Source organism: Bactrocera oleae, chromosome 2 (genome assembly GCF_042242935.1).
Source record: "Bactrocera oleae isolate idBacOlea1 chromosome 2, idBacOlea1, whole genome shotgun sequence".
In the NCBI taxonomy this organism is placed as follows: Eukaryota; Metazoa; Arthropoda; class Insecta; order Diptera; family Tephritidae; genus Bactrocera; species Bactrocera oleae.
In genome coordinates, this window is record NC_091536.1 from 17,865,300 (window position 1) to 17,886,867 (window position 21,568).

At 34.2% G+C, this 21,568-nt stretch overlaps 2 protein-coding genes and 1 non-coding gene across 4 annotated transcripts; 2 read left to right on the forward strand and 1 right to left on the reverse strand.

Annotated features, from left to right (window-relative positions):
* The first annotated feature begins 287 nt into the window (after positions 1 to 287).
* Positions 288 to 5,748, forward strand: LOC106627695 (uncharacterized). 2 transcript variants are annotated; one of them, XM_036377964.2, is made up of 10 exons: positions 288 to 607; positions 2,911 to 3,035; positions 3,190 to 3,299; positions 3,404 to 3,484; positions 3,552 to 3,693; positions 3,758 to 3,912; positions 4,006 to 4,125; positions 4,545 to 4,802; positions 4,866 to 5,102; positions 5,190 to 5,748. In XM_036377964.2, exons 1-9 carry the CDS (start codon positions 486 to 488, stop codon positions 5,073 to 5,075), a joined length of 1,323 nt encoding a protein of 440 aa, XP_036233857.2. In that variant the 5' UTR covers positions 288 to 485; the 3' UTR covers positions 5,076 to 5,102; positions 5,190 to 5,748. The 2 variants fall into 2 exon arrangements, with proteins under 2 accessions (XP_036233857.2, XP_036233858.2); XM_036377965.2 differs by having other exon boundaries at positions 289 to 607; positions 4,890 to 5,102.
* Positions 487 to 2,708, reverse strand: Fntb (Farnesyl transferase beta subunit). Its single transcript, XM_014247874.3, has 6 exons — positions 2,533 to 2,708; positions 2,207 to 2,463; positions 1,701 to 2,136; positions 1,510 to 1,642; positions 1,323 to 1,425; positions 487 to 1,226 (listed from the first exon to the last, which is right to left on the reverse strand). The coding sequence occupies exons 1-6, from the start codon at positions 2,623 to 2,625 to the stop codon at positions 863 to 865; spliced, it is 1,386 nt and encodes a 461-aa protein (XP_014103349.2). The 5' UTR covers positions 2,626 to 2,708; the 3' UTR covers positions 487 to 862.
* On the forward strand, positions 4,344 to 4,417 carry TRNAT-AGU (transfer RNA threonine (anticodon AGU)). Its single transcript has one exon. It is a non-coding gene; the product is annotated as a tRNA-Thr (tRNA).
* Positions 5,749 to 21,568: the final 15,820 nt, after the last annotated feature.

The following is a 21,568-nucleotide window of genomic DNA, read 5'->3' on the forward strand; positions in this document are numbered from 1 at the left end:
AATAAGCAATAAACCAAATTAACTACAACAGTTTGTATCCTCTGAACAGGGTATATTAAGTTTGCTAGGAAGTTTTTAACACCCAGAAGGAAAGGTTTGAGGCCCTATAACAACTATATATATATATAAAGTTGCCGAAATGCTGCACCGGGTGATCGAAATTTGGAATAAACGGGTGGAGATATGCATATGCAGCCGTAGTGGCCATTTGGACGACATTTTGTTCAAATCATAAATGACATTTATTATTTGCATAACAAAAAAAAACCATATTGACCAAATTTGAGTGTTTTATTTCATTTTAACATCACGTCGTTCTTGTTGGTAGACCCTCCATAAACCTATGCAATGATAGAAATCGTCAATCAAAAAAGTCCTTTCGTTGTAGGGAGCGGAAGTAGATTTATCAAGTACTAAGTTTGAATATGGTTGATATATTGGGGAAAATATCAAAGGTTAAAACAACTTTTATTTGAAACATTTCAATGAATTTTCTTTTAAAGACACTTGACATTTATTTAAAGACATTAGAAAAAATATCATTCATACAATGCATTGGAATACATACATATTTTATTAAAGGACCAGTTTCGTACTGCGAGCGAGGGTAAGTGTATTATGGGATTGTTCCCATCAAATTTTTCGGATAGTTCATGTACTTGTATATATTACATTTTTATTTTTGTGAGGAATCAGATTTATGACACTCACATTCAGGAAACATACATCATATATAACTTTTCGGACACAAAATAATTTTACATTACAATTTTATGATTTGGTAAAATTGTATTTGCACTTTCAACAAATGTTGTTTTCACGCTCCTATTAAATGTACAGAATAATAATATTAAATATTTCATCAATTCGATATCGACGAGCTAACAGAGGATATTTGAGCTTCTTCTTCCTCAGTAGTATTTACACCTCCCTCTACATCCATGTAACTTTCAATCGATGATTTTTCACAATCATTTTTATATTGATTTCCATCTGAATCATGCTGACAACTTGAAGGAGTTCTTAAATCTTTGAAGTTGTCATTCAGTAGGTCAAAGTGGGCTAATGATCTGGCAACAGCCCTTGGTGGAACATTAAACAGCGGATGCGTTGGTAAAAGTTCATTCGCCGGATCGCCTAGCACTTGAGGATTCAGCGACGATTCAGAGTGTTGGGCAATTGAAACGCCGCTTAACGTATAACAGGTATGATAGAGATCTTGAGGCCTATTTCGATTTGAAATTGAATTATATTTAATATTAGTGTAATTTAGGGCGCGTCAAGATTATATTATTATAAGAGAATATATGTTTAATACGTACTTGCCCGGCTTGTCAATCAAGCCACCATTTGCTTTTTGGCAGCAAACTAAAATATATTCTTGTAAAGCACTTGTATCGAATAATGACTGCTTAATAGATCCACCTGAGAAGAAAATGATTAATTTGTAAAATGTAATTTTTCTTTTTATTTATTTATTTATTTTTTGTATAGAAGCTAGATTTTTACCTTCTTGGGATAAAAAGGCTTGAGTTATTGGTATTGTGGCACCAACCCAAAACGAATAGCAACCATCTACTAGTTTATTTGTTCGCCCCTGAAATCCGCCTTCAAAAGGCATTTGACGCTGCAGATTCCATTTCTATGCAAGAAATTTAGACATAACACAGAAGCAAGGGTTAGATTAGATTGATATTTACCAGGAGTTGTTCAATATCACATTTGTGACCTTCGTCTAGCAATGCCAAAGCTGCGATGCCACAAAATGTGTAACCTCCATGTGCCTCCAGGTCGGGCGCACCTCCAAAACCGCCTTCATATGTCTGACATCGGGCAATCCAATCGCTTGTTTTATCAAATAATTTTTTGATAACTTCTTCAGGCATATTAGTCAGTTTAGCACATGAGATAGCGCAGTAAGCACCTCTTACATCCGTCTCGCCATCAACATGTAGCCTGAAGGAGCCATCTGGTTCACGCACAGAGAATAAAAACTGCATCAAAGATTCACGATCGATTGCACGATACGCACTCGAAGTGCCTATTAAGCATAGACTGTTCACTGCGGCATATGTTGGAGCTAAATGCGGGTATTGACCGGGACCACCTGCAAATCCTCCTCTTTGATGACGACATCTGGTTATTAAAAATTAAACTTTTGCTAATTATTTTAAACCTGTACGCAATGTGGTTTTGTACTGTTTACTTGATTAGAAATTCAACCACATGCTCCAGTGTTTCATCATCAAAGGTGAAATTTAATAAATGAGCTGCTTGCAATATCCAATAAACATTCCATGGTCTACTACTGTCAAGGCATTCATAGTGTAAGGGGAGCCTACGCAGCATTGACTCTAGATAGCGTTGATGATCTTCTCGATGAATTTTCTTTACTTTTGGATCCAGGTATTGCATTTGTTGAAAGCGACTGAAACATTTTTCTATAGAATTCTCGGTCTTTTGCTAAAATACATATATGTATGTATAGAAATTTTGAACAGATTTGTAAATATTAGCTTGTCTGGAACTCACCTGTTCACGAGATGTTACAGTTGATACTCGTTCATCGTTAAATTTTAAATTTTTAAGTAATGTATAGTCTCTAAATGTTAATTCTGAATCCATATTAGTTTAATATAATTTAGTTTTGTTCTTTTAGTCCCAAATTCGTAAACTTAAAAACAACTAATATTTGCAACAAATTAAAAACAATAACGAAACAGATGATTAATTTAAGGGTTGCATTATTTTATACCTCAGTACAATAGGTTGTTGCCATTTATATATTCTATAAGGTGACTTTTTCATGCGACATGGCCAGAGAATGTTAATGATGTCATTAACATTCTCTGATTGTAAGCTATTTACAGTTCAATTATTTATATGTTTTATTCGTTTCTATATACATAGCACTATGAATTGCGGCAATCTTTTGTTGCTAATATATTTGATAACAACTACGGCGTTTGCCAAAATTGTGATTAATAAAATTGTTGTACGTATACCTAAACCGAACGACATTGGACTAATATTTGGTAAGTTTTGTTATGATTCTTGTTCATGAATTTAATATTTTCTTTCGATTTGCTAGATTATAGTATTAATGCAATTTATATATGTACATAATTTTGTGATGAAAATAAGTATCTATATAAGTACACAAGGAATTTATTTAATTTTTTGCTATAGATTTAACTGTTGTAAATTCACCGTGTAAAGATAGAGAAACGCTGGAATTTCGCATACGTTCTGATGCCACTTGTTGTGTAAATGTAACCGAAAATGAAATTATGAAAAAAGTAAATATATATGTATTTAACACTATGATAAATTCTATTATATGATATAAAATAATTATAATTTATATTATATGTATATAACGAAATAAATGTGTTTTTTGTAGGCTGGGCGTGTAGTAGGTGGAAACTTTGGGCATATCGAAGCAGGAGCTGCTGAAGTTATATCTTTGATATGGCCAACAATTGTAAGGATTGTTAAATTTCTATATATTTCTATATAATATTATTTAATTATAAAACGAAACGAAAAAGTCTTTGTACAATCGAGTAGGATTTTGTCCCATTGTTGTTACATCGAAAAATGCTCGTGGCATAGAGGAGCATCATAAACATACTATACATTTCGATACTCGTTTTACTACGCTCGATCCCGATTGTCATACGCTAAGAAAAAGTTAGTTCAAATATGCCCATTTCTCTATTCCATCATGCCTTTGATATCTGTTCAAATATTTAAGGGCCTGACTATAAGGATTGTAAGAATTGGGATAAGGAATACTTGAATAATTGCACACCCGTTAATTGCCAGGAACGTTATTTCGGACAACGCAGTTTTTATAATAAAACTACAGAGCATTGCGATCCGGTACCACGTTGTGATAAACCAAATATGGTATTTCAAATTTATTGAACCATACATATGAATATACATATATGTATATGTACATATTAAAAAACAATGTTATTTTGTTTTAATATTTTTAAGCGCTATGATTATTACAACAATGAATGTTTGATTCCTGAAAACTTTTTTACCGAAGAAGATAGAAAAAAGATACAAAGTGGTGATTTCAGAGACGAATGCGAGGAAGAAGAACAAGAAAGGGTGAGTTTTTCATACATATATATAATAATGCCGCCAATTGGTTAAAGTGCATAATTTATTTCATTTTGTAATATGTTTCAAAGTAAGCACACAAATTTAGAAAAAAAATTATGTTTATTTAAAAAGGTGTATTGGTTACCCTATTGAGTAGAAAAATAACTAAAGTTAAGCTCAGTGGTCTTGTGTATATAAAAGTGTTTAGTGAATGATTTGACAATGGCGCCGTGGCTTAGTTGGTTAAAGCGCCTGTCTAGTAAACAGGAGATCGTGAGTTCGAATCTCGCCGGGGCCTTCACAATAGTGATAATTAAATTATTTTTTTATTGATTAATTTTTATTATTAAAAACATTTGTGACTAAATTATGTACATTGCTTTCGTATTATTATTTTATTTTTTATTTTCTTTTACACTTAACAGAAACAAAATGGAAAAAAATCCAAAAAGAAAAAACAATCGGCCAAATATCGAAAAGAACAACAGCAGCAACAAAAAACGCAACATGCAAGCGCCAAACGCGAATCAGATACTTTTGATGATGAATTCAACTTTTATCCTCAATCAAATTTCGTCGATCCAGATAATAGCGCTACAAATCCACAGCCAATGGTCGGCGTAAAAACCGATAACAGCTATATACCCTACTGGTTGAAGGGCATATTGGAGGGCCTAGTGGTAGTAAGTACGCTTGGCGAAAAACGCATTATTCCGTAGAATAAACTGCAATTTTTTATGTAAAAGGTTGGTGCTATAATCATTTTGCAGGTTCTCGCAACAGTAGCTATTTATGTGCTAATCTGTTTTGTGATATTCCTTATTGTCACATGGATATCACGTCGTCAAATCAAATGCCACAGAGAGACAACGTGCGTGTTTCGATCGCCCGCACCATCGGAAGGTACAGAGGAGCCATTGATAACGCCGTCCAGTTTGTTGTCTCAACGTAATTAACAATTTTCAACAATTTCGACAATTTTCGTAAGCTCATTTTGGTTATTTTTTATATTTTTAATATGCATAATGTGTTTATTCAATTTTATTTTTCAAATTTCTGTACCAACGAAGACTAAACGTTATACTTAATTGGCGCAAGCACATCTTTGGTTTGGTTCAAATATTTTTGGTTCGATAAGACTTGAATGTAAAATTTCTAAGTCTAAATCTGCTGACAAGAAACGTCGTTTAAATGCCTAAAAAGAAGAAAATAGTATGAATGATTGCAAAAGAAGAGTGGATCGTAAATAGGAGTTAGACATTTTTGTACAATGTATCATTCACTTGATATGCAATTATTTCTAGTTTGATTGCAAATATTAACGTTTTTTTGATGACATTTTCATTAACTGATCTTATCTTGTTAAAAAATAATTTTACTTGCATTTTTTGTTTTATCATACTGATAATTAAGTTTTTGGTTCCCAAAATTTGTATTTACTTTTTGAATATTTTACTTTACTTGTAATTTTTATAGCATCGTTATAAGTTATCAAAATTTATTAAAACTTCACCACGATTAAAAATGGCGATTTTATAATTCTACTCCTGCATTGAGTTCTAGATAATACTGGGCAGAAGAATAGGATATATTCCAGCGTCTCTTTCATGCCTAATTCCCTGTGATACCAGTAAGTTGTGACTTGTGACCAGCATATATTGTGTGACTTTTAAAAATAGAAACAAAATACTTGAAGAATATATCGGATATATTAATCAGATCAAGTGTTCTATCAATGATAAAAGGAATTTAGATTGTGAAATGATTACTCATCCAATTTTTTTTATTTTTCCGCTGTCTTTGTAAACGTCTGGTTATTAATGCAAGTCAAATTTCTCTCAATGTCCACTTAAATCTGTGCATGCAGCATTCGCTACACAGTTCTTGAACGACTTGGTAACTTTTTGACATACATACATACCAGGGATGTCCTTACCGTTATATTAGATTCATTGACTATTATTATTAAGCTGTTGGCATACCTATTACTTGAAGAGGTTAAAATGATGTAATAACTAAAAACCTTTAAGTACTGATGAAGCTGACATGTAATTTTTTTTGGTAAGATGCGAACCGAAGATATTTTGGAATTGAAAACAAAAAAATCATAGAAGAAATTGAATGTTAAATGAGCTATGCACGAGTTAACAATGGAAAGAATAAATATTGATTTTTGCACCTGTATTATTCTCTCTCCTCTGTTATAAGGTTTTCCGAAGCGACCCTACATCTACAAGTATATACTTGTTTGCTATAAATATTCAAAAATACGCACACACTTATGTTCTGTCATATTTATGCAGAACATTTGCAAATTTAGCGATAAGAAAATTAACGAACTGTGCATAAAATGAGTTAATGAATGAGAAGAAGCGTTGAATGAAAGGGGTTACAGACTTTAATTAGCAATACCTATACACACAAATTTGTATAGACACAGATGTATGTACAAGTATATACAGTTGTGCAAACATATAAAACTTGAAAGTCTTTCTTGGCTTGGTAAGGGAAGCTAAAACATTTTGCGAAAGTAAAGTAATGTCACAAGGCCTTTGTGTGATAAATTTCTTTAATAGGTATAACATTTATTTTTGTACCACATAATTACTAAAACCTTTAAGAATATAATCAATTGCTCATTCGAAAATTGAAGCGAAACACATATTTCTTAACTTGGAACTTATTAACGTAGGAGTTCCTATAAAAACCGTTAGTTTGCTAAAAAGCCGACAGGGTGTTGTTGAGACGAATACCTACATTTTCGTAAGAAGATCTCAATTATGCATATTATATTATAGTATATTTACGATCTGTGAAGAAATTATTCAGATCGGCCATACAAGCTGACCAATCAAAATTATGTTCTTGTATGGAATTTTTTTGTATATATGAAGGGTACTATAGTTTCGGTGCAGCCGAAAATAACGTTTTTTTTTGTTTTTGTTTTAATTATGTGAATATAAATACAAAATTTATGAGCGAAATCTGCCGCCTTTCAAAATTTGCCGCCGCAGGTTTGAGCCTCCGCATCCTGCTGGTAAATACACCATTCTTGAGGACTCTTTTTTCAAGTATAAAGCTTATAAATGAATAATCTTAGTAAGCATCAGCGATTGGTTTGTCTGGTCGTTATGGTTTTCAGCAAACTATTGCATTATTTAGTATATCATATTTTTATATTGCAATAGTAAGCTTATTTATTAAGCTTTTAATTTATGTTCAAATTGAGCTATAAATATTTAGATATTTTCCATATAATGTTGTAAATAATGGTTTTAGCTTAGACAGACATTGCTAATAACGTTTTTGCATTATATGTCATACAAACACGTAATTATATTAACGACATGCGACATGCTGCTGTGTTCATACCCTTTTGACGGCTGAATGTCAAATTCCGTACACTAATTGTTGTCGTTTAATTAAAGTGCAATTTCTTGGAAACTCATTACAAGTAGAGGAGGAGCGCAAAATGCTCTGTGACATTAATGAAAAATTCTATGCACTGACAAACACACTTATATACATATGTACATATGTACATCCGTATATAAACACGTAGCAATGAAGCACTTACATTGCAACTGATCCTTGATCGTAACGTCAGATGTCCTCGAAGAATATCACATATTAAGTGCATGAATAAGAAAAATGTGTTGAATGGAAGAGAAAGAAGTCGAGACTGCACCCTACTTTAGCTTTATCGCTTGCGCTGAATACGCTGTTTGTTAGTAAGTAAAATTTGTAGTTAACATTCTGCTTCGCAAACTTAATGGGTTTCTGTTGTTTATTCATTATTTTTTGTTTGCGCGCGTTGTTGTATTTTCTTTAATCATATTTAATTTTTTTTTACTTATTTTTCTGCTTTCACTCTACTTCATTTCGTTTTATGCTGCCAATTTTATTGTTGTTGTAACGTTTAAAAATATGAATTTAAGCTACAACTTTTATGTGCATTTTTATGTTTTAATCAAATTGTCCGTCTTACCATTCGGCTTGCATTAACTTTGTATTGGGTTGCCACCCGTTCGGGTATTAGCTGCTTCTGTGCTGCGCTGTTTTATGACCAATGCTACGCGCACGATCCGAATGCGGCAAAAGTTATTTGCCACAAAAGTGGTAAAATGGCAATGGTAATTAATCATTAGCCACTTTAATTTATGCTAGTCTCGTGAATGCTTTTTGGTTTCCCCCATTCTGGGCAAATAAGTATTAATATATTTGTAGGCGACCACTATTATGCACAGTGGGCAGGTGACAGTTTTATGATGCATTGCGAGTCATTAGCGGTTGAAGGCTGCTCCAGCTACATACATACATATATATGTATAAAACAGTGGTCGCCAACGAGATAAAGTAGTATAAAGTAGAGAAGTCCAGCTTTTTCGACTATTATCTTATTAATGCTAACACGGCAACTTACAAGCAAAATTTCTTTGATTTATTAGTCGATTATTAAACGTGAATGGACTACTGGCACTTCAACAATATCCTAACCTCAATTCACAAACATTCTATAACTGTGTTCTCACTAAAGTAGACTACCAACAATTTTTTAAGTTTGCCAGGAAGTTTGTAACACCCAGAAGGAAACGTCAGAGACCCTATAAAATATATACATACCTACATGATCAGCATGATGAGCTGAGTTGATTTAGCCATGTCCGTCTGTCTGTGTATATACAAACTAGTCCCTCAGTTCTTAAGCTATCGATCTGAAATTTTGCCCCTGTTTCTCACTAAGAAACTGCTCATTTGTTAGAACGGCCGAAATCTGACCACTATAGCATATAGCTGCCATATAAACTGAACAATCGGAATAATGTACTTGTATGGACAACTCGTTCATTTGACGAGGTATCTTCACGAAATTTGGCATGGATTATTATTTAAGACAATTACGCAATCTCCGAAGAAATTGTATAGATCGGATGATATATATACCCTACCGGATAATATACCCTATTAAGTTTGCCGTGAAGTTTGTTACACCCAGAAGGAAACGTCGAATACCCATACCCTATTCAATGTCCGTCTATCTGTCTGTATATACGCGAAGCAGACCCTCTATTTTTGAGATATTGATCTCAAATTTGCTCACGTCCTTTTCTTCTCAAGCTGCTGATCATTTGTATGTACTTGCCATACAAACTGAACGATCGAAATGAAGTTCATATAAAAAACTTTTTTATTTCACAAGATATCTTTTCGAAATTTGCCATCCATTTTTATCCAAAACAACGGTACAATATACGAAAAAATTGTTCAGATCGGATCACTATAGCATATAGCTGCCATACAAAGTAATCAATCAAAATCAAGTCCTTGTACAGAAAACTTTTTTCTTTATAAAGGGTATTATTGTTTCGGCGCAGCCGAAGTTAACGGTTTTTCTTGGTTTATCTAATTTAAATCAATAGCCAAATTAACGAGAACAATTTGTTCTTAAAACCAATTTTAGGAGAAAACTCCACTTTCCACTTAGTGCCGACTTTGGTTTCGGACACAAATATAAAAACAAAAACGCTAAATATAAAATATATTTCAGCAGTTTCTTAAAAGTAATTATTAGCCAGTCGTCATTTATTAACGCTAACGCACGAAATAGTACGATGCTGCGTGTTTGTTTTTACATTTTGACAAGTTTTTGAAATTTTTGACACTTATGGAAGATATATATGTATGTATTTCAAGCGTGCGGCACATTGCTCTTTAAAGCAGACAAAGAAAATAAGACAAATATTTAAACCGTGCCAGATGTAAGTATATATTTTTGATAATACTTAACATTATATTTAATAATTTCGAAATACACAAAATGCATTCGATGTATTAAAAACTCAAATTTTTTTTATTTCCACTCTGAAAACTTACCACATTTAAATTTGTCAATTCTTTGACAGCATATTTTGCATTCATTTTCAAACATACCATGATTTCCTTTTTGAACCTTGCCCAATAGAAGCGTAGATATTTGGGCAGGAAACAATTAATTTGGCAAATTCTAATTAAAATTGTTTGCGCTCTCATTAAAAGTGCGTCGCTTTTGCTGCCAAGTGTTGTGTCAGTCCCTGCTGCTGTGGCAAATCAGTATGGTCGAAGTAGAGGAGTAAGACACCACACCTAAGCTTTATGGGATGCAAACTTATTCGGTCAACACAAGCAAAAAATGCGAATATTTCTTCAATACCCAACTAAAAAAATAAAAAATATAAATGCAAGTATGCATATATGTAAGTATGTATGTGTGCATGCAAAAAACGTAAATAATGAAATCGCTTCGCACCATCTCAAATTGCTCATTAACATTTTGTGTACGCGATATCGCTTTGTGAAAATCAGCAGCAGCAGCAGCAGCCGGAGCAGGAGCAACTCCGCTACCACGTTGAACGAACAAAATCCAAGCAACAACAATGCACAACGATGACTGTAGCACAAAGTGTAGTTAACGAAACGAAATGACAACAACCAAAATCAAAGAAGGTAGCTACTGTTTGCTGCCCCACGAGGAGGCAGCGCTGATAGCTTGTGGCTCGTTCCTTTATACGACTATAGCTACATTTATATATAGATATGTATATGTAGACGAGCAAGAGGTGGCAACGTGGCCGCGAAATAGTGACGGTGCTGGTGGTAGTGGTGTCATCAACAAGCCGTCTGAATTGGCATTCACCAATTGGTTGACACAGGCGCGGGAGGGCAGGAGCGCGCACTTCATGAAAGGTGTGAATTGCTTACCGTTTCCAGTTGCTGTGCCATTTCATCTGGTTGCTATTAACTGTTGTTGGGAAGCTTTCTTGAAATGGTGCAAACTTTATTAACGTACTTCTGGCGGTTGCTGTCGATTCGGTCGTGATCTACCACATGGCTGTTGTAGTGTGGTTGCGCTGCAGCAATACTAGCTTGAGCCATAAGGTTGTTTGTCACATGGAGAGACACAAACACATATACACAGGTAGCACTGGACAAAAGTAGGGACGAACGCTTGCAAAACCCCGTACGATTGCAGCAGCCAGCCTGCAAGTTAAGCCTGTGCAAACTCTCGGTTTTACTGAATGAAAATGATTTTTATGAAAACAAAAAAAGAAAAACAACAAGCACACCAACTTGGTGCCGCTGTGCACTGGCTGCGACTGCACTTCTGGCGATTTCCTAATGCAACCACTCAGTTGGGTTAGAGTTTTGCCAGCCACTCGGGTGCCTGCAGCATGTCAGCGTGCTGGAAGTTAAGGCTCGCGGTAGCCACGTATTTTGGTAGCAGTGCGATTTATGTTAAATAACTTGGTCCAATGTTTATTGCGCAAAAATGCCAATTGCCACGACACTCAAATGTCCAATCGCACACACACACACACACACACAAACATGTTAATATAAGTATATCTGTATGTAGGTATGTGTATGATAAATAAAACTCATCACAACAACGGCGTAGAGTGTTTGCTGATTCATGCTGTCATTGCTTACGCTCTACCAGCAAGTCCTGCTATTCTAAAGCAACAACAAAAAATAAAAAAGACCAGCGAGAACTAGCGTCTTACGGCAGGAACAAGTATCGTCGTTGTCGTTGTTGCATCAGATTTCTTAATTTAATTGGCTTTATGCAACTTTTGCATTTCTTCGTACACCCTACTATTGGAATGGTCGGTATAATCAACATGTTGAGAGTTCTGATGGAAATCGATGTTATAGCGACGTAGCTGACCTAACATCTGATATCTATTTCTACTTGTTTTGTGAAACTTTCTTTAGAAAAAAATTTTTTTTAGACCTCCAAAAGAAGAGATCGTTGATTACGCTGACGGATTGTAAACTATAAGATAACCTGCTCAATTTATCAGAGAAATTCTCTTCGTCCTTAAAACAACTGTATGTAGTAAGAAGTACCGTGGAACGTTTTCGCTGTAAAGAGAGAATGTTGAGCAGGAATGTCCGGATTAAATATCCGTCGCGTAAAATCCGTATAGTATGAATAGCCGTTAACTGTCGCTTGTTTAATTATCCGGTTTACAAGGTACCATATTTTAAGAAGGTTGTAATAAGACTTTGGGTGCTCAAGAATCTTCGTAGATAAATATACTAGATCTATATTTTAGAATTTTTGTTCAAGTTTGATCACCCTACTCGGAAATCACAGCCCTTATACCAAAACTTACATATCTATATTTTTGAGTTTCGGATGTAGAATAACTCAGTAAATCTGCCAGATAGTTTAAGACTCAAGACCTAGAAGACCACCTTTCTTGAAATTACTTCGTAACTAATAATCTTCAGTAGTGCTTTCAAATGTCACTATACATCTCCATTTTGACATTTTCGTTGTTAATTTTTATAGACAAACTGTCTACTCCGGCATTCAGCAGCTTCGGGATTATCATAAGTGTGTGCGCTTTACCTTCTCGAAGTATTACATTGCTGCTGTATTTTTTTTCTGATATTTAGCTTTTGAAACTTGCACTGTATCTTCATATATGTATAAATCCATACAGTTGTACATTATCCACTAGGTATATATGTGTTGGGTTCGCGATCCTCATGTCAGTTCAAATTAAAACACATATTCGCGCATCCCACAAATAGGCTGATATCATCTCCATGCCACGGCCAGTCGCAGTGCAAAGGGTACTAGCGTCGCTGTTTATTTAGTAAAGACTTGTTTTGCGCTTTGACTACTGTTCTTGAATGTGCCAATTGCTGTGACAATGTTTGTTGTATGAATATATTTTGTTTCCTATATATTGTTGTTTTTTTTTTTGTCTTTTTTAATATGAATAATCTGCATTGTTGTAAAAGCAGCCGTGTTTGTTTTTTTCCGTCTATTTGCCAGCTTTCATATTTCATTTGACGATAAAAAGTATTGATTTGGCAAACGTGGGAAATTTTGTCAACAATTGTGAGACTCATTTTCGCTATTGAAGTAGATACCTATAGGACCCTAAAACATTGATGAACTCATTACGAGAAAATTGTTTTTGTTCCTTCTTGAAAATGCTTGATTTTTCCGTTAAAAAAGTGTTGAGCTATTCGGAGATAGATTTGTCAAGATAAATACTCTCCAATCAAGTATATCCATATGGATTTGTGTGTTTTAATTTGAAGGTTAACAAATTTCTGGGGGAAAAAAAATTAGTCTACCCTTATTACTAGTATATTATGTGCCAATCTATTTTTTTAATATAGCTTTAATTTTATAACTGAGCAGTTTTAGAGATATAGGTATAAGTAACAAAATTTGATTAGTTTGGTACATGGTACATAGTACAAGTACATAAGAAAAATGTGAGAAGACTCCCCCTACAACAGAGCCTCTCTCATTAAACCACTTGTTTTCCCAGACGAAATTGGAATGGTTTGGTGCGTTCTCCAAAATTTTTTTTGACGTTGATTATAATAATATGTATATGATAAATACATATCTACATATAACTATACACTATATATTTTTTCTGCTTTTGCGGTAGCTAAGTATTGCGGGCATATTTTAAAATTAATGACGCCTTTAGTGTTTTGAATTACGAGCCATGACTGAGTTCGCTAATTTCGGATGAATTTATAAAAGCTGCAATCGCTCGCGATCAAAGCGCATCTGCATATGTATGTATCAAATTCAGTCTTATAATGCCTAGAGAAGGTAAACACTGCGATCATTTTGATAATTTCCATACTAATTAATTTCAGCAGGACATGAGCAATAATATCAGCTCGCTGGCTTGACTGGCGCTTGGAGCGTCTAAACTCGCGCGCATGGCTGGGTACACATTGAACCCTAACCCTTTTGTTTTACCTTACATAGTTCATGTAATTTTCGTTTGTCCTAAATATGAAATACACAAAAAAAAAACGCGAAAGTGTAATTTTTTACTCGCCTGCAAATTTGGCTGTAATTGTTGCTATTATTTTTCCTTGAGTTTTTCTGCTAAATACGATTATGCTAATTGATAGGCTGAGCAAGGCCATCACTCGTGCAAACACGATACGAAAATTGGCTATTGCCGCCAGGATAGGGAGCGTGTGATGCAAGTGCAGCGTTGCAGGTTATGTTTTCTTTGTGAACGCGTGTTGACCTAAAAAGGGCAGAAATTGTTGCTAAGACTGTGGTAAGGCAAGCAAATAAAAGCAAATAATGAAATCATTGGGTTCAAAGTACAAAAGGTATATATGACAATATATAAGAGCATACCTTCTGCTTACAATTCCACATAAGCGTGCTCAATATTTGCTTTAGCACTGTTATGCAATTAGAAATGTAAATATTTTTACACAAAATTTGCACGCCATGTTTGATAAGGGGTTTGAAAGCATTAGATTCAATAAAAGTGACTATTGTGGAGAGTGATATATGAGGACAAACTATGCTGATATACTTCTCCAGATTAAAAACTTAACCTATCGGTGTATATGTGAGTTGATATACATATGTGATGTCAGAGCATGTGTTATAATCCATTTGAAAGTTGATTTCTACTTCATTCATTTCAACTTTCAATAACTTTTACGATTACATATCAAAACCTCCTCGAGGATGCTTACTTAGCTCGAGTAATCTTAACATCCTCAATCTGGAATTGGTTCCTTTTCTGACCAATATCAATAGTCGACTTTTAGTTTCAGTTACTCATCTTCGTTTTTACAAATCCCTACAAAAAGTAATAAAATGAACTGCATCCTAATAAAAATTTTTTTATGCAAATTACCTCCAAACAAAGAATAAAACTTTCGAAAATCCAAATTTCCGAACCGATCAATTATCCACCGTATGATTATTCCGGCACAATTTGCAATTTATTGTCACCGTTTGCTCAGAACTCTCATGTATATTTCAGTTAATCCACAGACTGGCTCTGCGATACTTGTTAGCCTTAATTGTTTTGCTATTTTATTGCATATATTTTCCGCGCTGTATGCCGACTAAGCGTTAAATTTATATGTGTCTGACATTTATGGAGCAACATTAATACACTGCGCATGAGCGCGCAACAAATGCCGCATACAATAAGAAAAATAATGCAAAACGGCAAACAAACTTGCGAACACGCATAGATATTGAGGCTAGAGACTGAGGTGGTCAACATTTGGCGGCCCAGTGTGGTGCCGATGAAGTGATGTTTGTGGAAAATAAGTTGTACCCAAGCATGGACTTTAAAAAACTATTAGTCATTCGGTATAATACTTTTTTACAAATACGAGGTTGGCTCATTAGGTGGTTAACAAAAATATTTTTATAAACAAAATATAATCTTAATGGTCTAGTTTTGTTGCAAGCGCTAGTGTAAGTTGGCTATGATCTATGTAGAATCCCTATATACATTAGGTTAGGTAAGGTTGGGTTACTCTGGTAGGCTCGTGAGCCATGCATAGACCAATTTTAGTCCTTAGAGATGTCATGAGAAGTAATCATCCTTCAGGATGTCAGCGCATAACGTATGTTTCAATAGGTTCTGCGGCCTATCGACACCTTTCCCAGTGCCTCATATCGTGGGGCCTCCAAACGTTTTAAGCGTTGCCATGTTAGTGCGGGATAAGTGCACAAGCGATGCTCCATTGCCACCCTGGTGCCTTGCTCTTGAGATTTCCTGCAGTTATCTCGTTCTGTCCGTCCCATTCCACAGGCGTGTGCCGCCACAAGACTGAGACCAGTGAGTATTCCAATCATGCTCCTACAGTCTCTTCTTTTACGAGGGAGTAGAAACTTTGTGTATGGTATTTTTGATCTACCGCTTTGCACATGATTTTTGCAATTTTGCATCCCGATAAATCATTCAATCGAACTTTAACCTTCCTTGCCATGCTTTTGTCCAATTCGTCGTAAAGACCATGCATGGGTTTACCAATGTCGGTCACGTTATCGGATGATAGCCGTACATCACTCTTGGCAATTTCGTCCCCTATCTCATTGCCATCGATGCCTTTGTCACCTGGCACCCAGTAGAAGTGAAGTAGCTTATTTTTGGCGCCACTCTCAACTGCTGCCCGGCTTTCCAAGACATTTCTGGCCGATATGCGAACCGAGATACTGCCTTGATTGCTGCATGTCTGCTTATTTTCTTGTGAGTACAAAGAGATCCGTTTCCTCCGGATTCAATCCGAACTCCGCTTGCGATATCCAATTCTGGACTATATTGAGAATGGTGGTCATGTCTTTCCATTCTGCTCTTAGCTTTCTGGAGATCCAGAGGCTATTGACTCGATACTATTCAGAATATATTCTGTAGAAACGTTGTTGTATGCTCCAGAAATCTCCATGAACACTTCAAGGGCGTATTCTTTATATTCAAGAGCCCTTTCCATATTAAATACTAGCGTATGGAGTGCAGTCTCTACTGATCTGCCTTTTGTGTAAAAGTGTTGCGCTTTGGACAAGCTTCCAGGAGGCGCTAAAGTCCTGATTACATTGTGTAATAGATATTTTTTTTTTAGAACTTTTTTTGATCAATAATATTGCTAAATATTTTAGTTATTTTCTTTAAAGACTGTATTGTTAAGAAGTAAACACTTTGATTAGCTGACAAAATATTTAAATTCGTTTTTACGGATATATAGCGACAGCACTGTAGTCTCGGCATAAAACCTTTCGTAATGAATAATACAAATTTATACATAAACATATATGTACACCAGCCAGTTTGCTGCTTTCTAGCGCTCTTGTTCCAGTATGGCGGCATTATTAGGGAATAGCACGTCGCTTTGTGGTACTTTTGCCAATAATATGCTAACATAAATTCATAACATTGCTAAAAATCATAAAAAATTAATTTATGGCTTAATTATGGTTGGCATTTCACAGCAAAGCGCTTTCCAACGCTACACCGCTGCACCGCTGCACCTGTAGCTTACAAATCTATCCAGCTGAAATTTTGTTTCTTTTTTGCTTTTTTGTTTGCGCTTCAACTGCATATTAACATACATTGTTTTTGTTGTTGCGTTTAAATTGCATTTCATGGTGCTGATTAAATGTCGCCGTCTTATGCAATTGCACCCTTAGCCGCACTGGCCCTTTGGACGTCCAAGTGTGTGTGTATGAGTGTGCAACGATTGCATTCAATTTTCCACTGGCAACCGCATCGGCGTGTCTTAAGCGCGTTTGCATACATTGTATGCGTTGATTCCTTGTTTTTGCGCCTAGATTTATGCTTCATGGTAAGCGCAAATTCGCTTGTACTGACGCCTGTCGTGTTACTCTGCTGTTGTTTCGCATTAACACGCAATGCTGTTAAATACACATTTTCATTTCGTTGTCCACTACAATACTTTCCACTTACTATTAGTATTATTAATATTATTATATTTATTTGAATGTTATTTCGTTTTTTGCTCTTGTTGTTGCATTGATTTTTCATAGCTCACACTTGACTATATTTGGTAGAATAGTTAAAGCTGTCATTGTTGTTGTTGTATTATAACGTATTTCTGATACTATATATACGTATTAGAACCTATATTTCCGACATCATTTTTAAGTTAGATCGTTATTAAAACTCTTTTGGTTTCTAACACAAAAATTGTCTTATATTTGAGACTAGAAGATATGTTATGTCAAATCATTGTGTGATATGCTTGATGGCGGTTGAAAGCTTGCCTTTTTGACGCGTTTGGGCGAAAAGCAATAGTATATCGACTTATAATGTCATAAATACTATGGAATTATACAACAATGACAATACAATTTTAATAGGTACATATATACGGTATTTACTTATACAAAGTTATAGTAGGAATATTTTACATTTTAACATTTAAAAAACTATTTCTTCAGAGAACTTTACCTTCCAACTTTTCAAAATAAAATATGAAATAAATATAATAATAAAAAATATATAAATAAAAAGTGTGTAATGGAAATGAATTCTTAGTGGCCTAATACTTTTCTGGTGACTATAAAAATCTAAAACAAAAAAAGTTTAGAAAAAAAAATCCGGCTTGTGACAATAAAAATAATATTAATCACAGTAATAGCTACCAACACCATACAGCACTTTGCACTGTAATTAAAAGTATAGCAAAAGCAACAAAAAATACACGCAAATAAAAGCAATTACCACCAGAAGCAGTTAGACGTCCACCAATATTATTAAATATATGTTTGTGTTCTGATGAATATGAAGAAAGCTTTTATTTATTACATAATATTGCATTGTTTTAAAAATTTGATCAATGTTATACACCCTAATGTTATTAATAAAGTTCGCCTTCTGGGTTTGAATGACAGTTTTTTCAAATTGAGCAAACTCTTAAGTTGACTGAGAGACCGTTTGAACATACCAATTTGTACACACATTTATATACTACATTATATACTTACTAATTATTATTAATACTAATAACTTAATATTAGTTAATTATCCATTGGTTCTAAACTTAGCTAATTCTAACCACGAACCCAGTTTGGCCGTCCGGATACGAATTAAACGTCCCGGCCGTCCCGGGCTTAGAAATTAAAAAGAAAATAATGAATTGAATAAAATTGTAGCGATTTTCTGTGAATTATTATATGGAAAAAATCGATGACTAAAAAACCGTCCTGGATTTTTCCGGGACAAATATGGTCACCTAATTCTAAATTGATTGGATCACTGCTTGACATTTCTAAATTCCTCCTAAATTCATATTTTCGCCGTTTTTGGATATACTTTACTAACTCGCATATATAGTACATATACATATTTGCAGATGTACTTACATATACATACTTATATATTTTGTATATTTATGAATAGTAAACATTTTGCTGTCGCCATGTTTTATTCTAGCTTCGCGTTGCGACACTGTTTTGCACTGAGTGCTCTTTGTTGTTTCATAAATATTTATATACCTAAGTGCATATGTCTACATATATACACTCAATCATATATAGCATATTTACAGTAGTAGTTTTTTAATGTTTATTATATGTTTTGTTGTTGTGCAGATTTATAAATGCATCGCTTATCAAGCGCCCAAGATCAGCAACAACATGAGCGCCATTTTCCTTGTCGTAATTCATTTGTGTGTTTTTTTATTGCTGGTGCCTTTTTTAATATTTCGCTTTATTGTTGTTGATTGTAGTGGTCGTTTGTGGGCAACCAATGAATGCCTCCGTATAAGACTCCTTTGCTTTGCAACCACTGATTTATTATTATTTTCATAAAAGAGCCAGATTGATGTGTGTTTGAGAATTCGGCCTTCAGAGTTGAAATTTACTTATACATATGCATGTGTGTGTGTTTGTGCGCTCCAAATTGTAATGGCTGACTGCTTGGCCCCTTTACCGTCCACTTTTTCGCGATAACGCCCATTCAGCACTCAATCGTTTGCACCGTAATTTTTTGCTTTTGCCTTTTTCTTGTTCGTTGCGGTAATAAATCAAAGAAATTACATTGCTTAATATTTTCCAAGAAGTTGGTTATATGCATAGTACAAGAATTTCACTGCTGCCTTTTATCTGCTATTTTGCATATTATCGGCTTTTCTGCTATATATTTTATTGCTTATTTAAGTTCAAGCGCAGAATGTAGATATGAGCAAAGCAATAATTAGTGTAGAGAGTGGTGAAGCGAGGAAAATAAAAAGATAAGATAACATAATTTACAGCATTCAATTATTTTTTATGAAATTTACTTTAATTGGCATATTTTTTTGTATATTGTCCAAAACATCTTTGTGAGTAAATATTTTTACGGTCACGTAGATAAATCGATATACATATTAGCATGAAATATTTAATATAATTTTTATTTTATGCGAGCTTTGGTTAATTTTGGATTTCCTCTTAGAACACAAGTTATAAATGATAAAACTAATTCAGATCATATTTCAGTAAAAATAAAAAAAAAACGTTCACTTCCTTTGCACTGAAGCTATAAACCCTTCACAAATACAAAAGGGTCTTTACAAGAACATGATTCCGATCGTTCAGTTTGAATAGCAATGTTACATATGTTACAGTGGTCCGATGATTGTGGGTGCTAAAACTACACGCAGAAGCTCAGTGGTTACTTCCCTATATACCCATCATAGATCCGCTCATTTTAAAACGCTGCCAAGTACAGAAAAGTGGTGGGGAGTAGTTATCGTAGGAATTGAACCGAAATTTTAACTTTGCTGAGATTTTTGATAGCCCAAAGATGATATACATAATATAATAAGTATGTATCTATAATGATGCCTGAAAGACTATACCCGCAGTTATGTTTTGAATAAAACAAACTCTACGCTGCCAAACTTTGGCTTAATTTTCCCTTTAATTTATTTTCCTTTCCCTATAATTTATTTTTATATTCTGAACAGAGTATATTAAGTCCGCCACGAAGTTTATAACACCCAGAAGGAAATGTCAGAAAATCTATAAAGTATATATATGATCAGCGTGACAAGCTGAGTCGATTGAGCTATGTCCGCCTGTCTGTATAAAAGCGAACTAGTCAGTTTTGAAATTATTAATCAGAAAATTTACACACGTCCTTTTTTCTTCAAGATGCTTCTTAACGCTGATATCGGACCACTATAGCATATCGCTGCCATACAAACTGACCACACAAAATTAAGTTCTTGTATTAACAACTCTTTTGTTTGACAATTTATCTTCACTTAATTTGTCATTAATTATTATCCAAAGCAACGCTGGAATCTTTTCATAATCGCACCACTATAGCTTATAGCTGCCATAAAAATTGACCGACTGAAATCAAGATAAAGATCTCCATAAAATATCTTGTTTCTGTATTAAGGGGTTACATGGGTTTCGTCGAGCAAAAAACAACATACTTTTGGTTTTTTTTCATATAAAAAGGAAATATTTTATTCAAACTTTTTATTGTATTCCAAATATACTACATATTTTACAAAGTTTTTGTGAAATTTTCAAAGAAAAATATTCAAAACTCGGCCATTACGACGTCATTTCCGGCAGTCCCTCGGCAATTAAGTGCCTTCGTGTTGACAGCTGAATTTCTTTCATGATTATCAAAAGTAAAAAAGAAAAAAATACTTTACTTTGCTTTAGTTAAGACCAGAAGTTGAAAAGTAAAAATAGTATTTTTGACAGACGTTTTTACAAAAAAAGGCAAATTTCGGTAAAAGTTTCTTGACGTTTATGTTTTATAAATTGTTATAATTTAACAAAAAAAAATCCTTTGTTCAAGACCTTATAAATTATATTCCGAAGAGCTGTGTAAAATTTCATTAAGATCGGTTGAGTAGTTCGCCAGAAACCTTGACAACCGACTTTGAAAACACAGTTTCGAGAAAAACGCGTTTAAAATATATAGCTGACCTCGAGCGCGCAACTATTTAAGGCTGAATCTCCAAACCTTTTACTCGGATCAACTTCAGAATTTAAGACAATATTCCAAAGAAGTTAGTGAATTAAATAAAACAATAAAATATTTTTTTTGAAGCCGTGAAAACTATGTAACCCTTTAAGTAACTTTAATTTGATTTGAAAGTTGTTTATATCAAACAAGGTAGTTAGAAA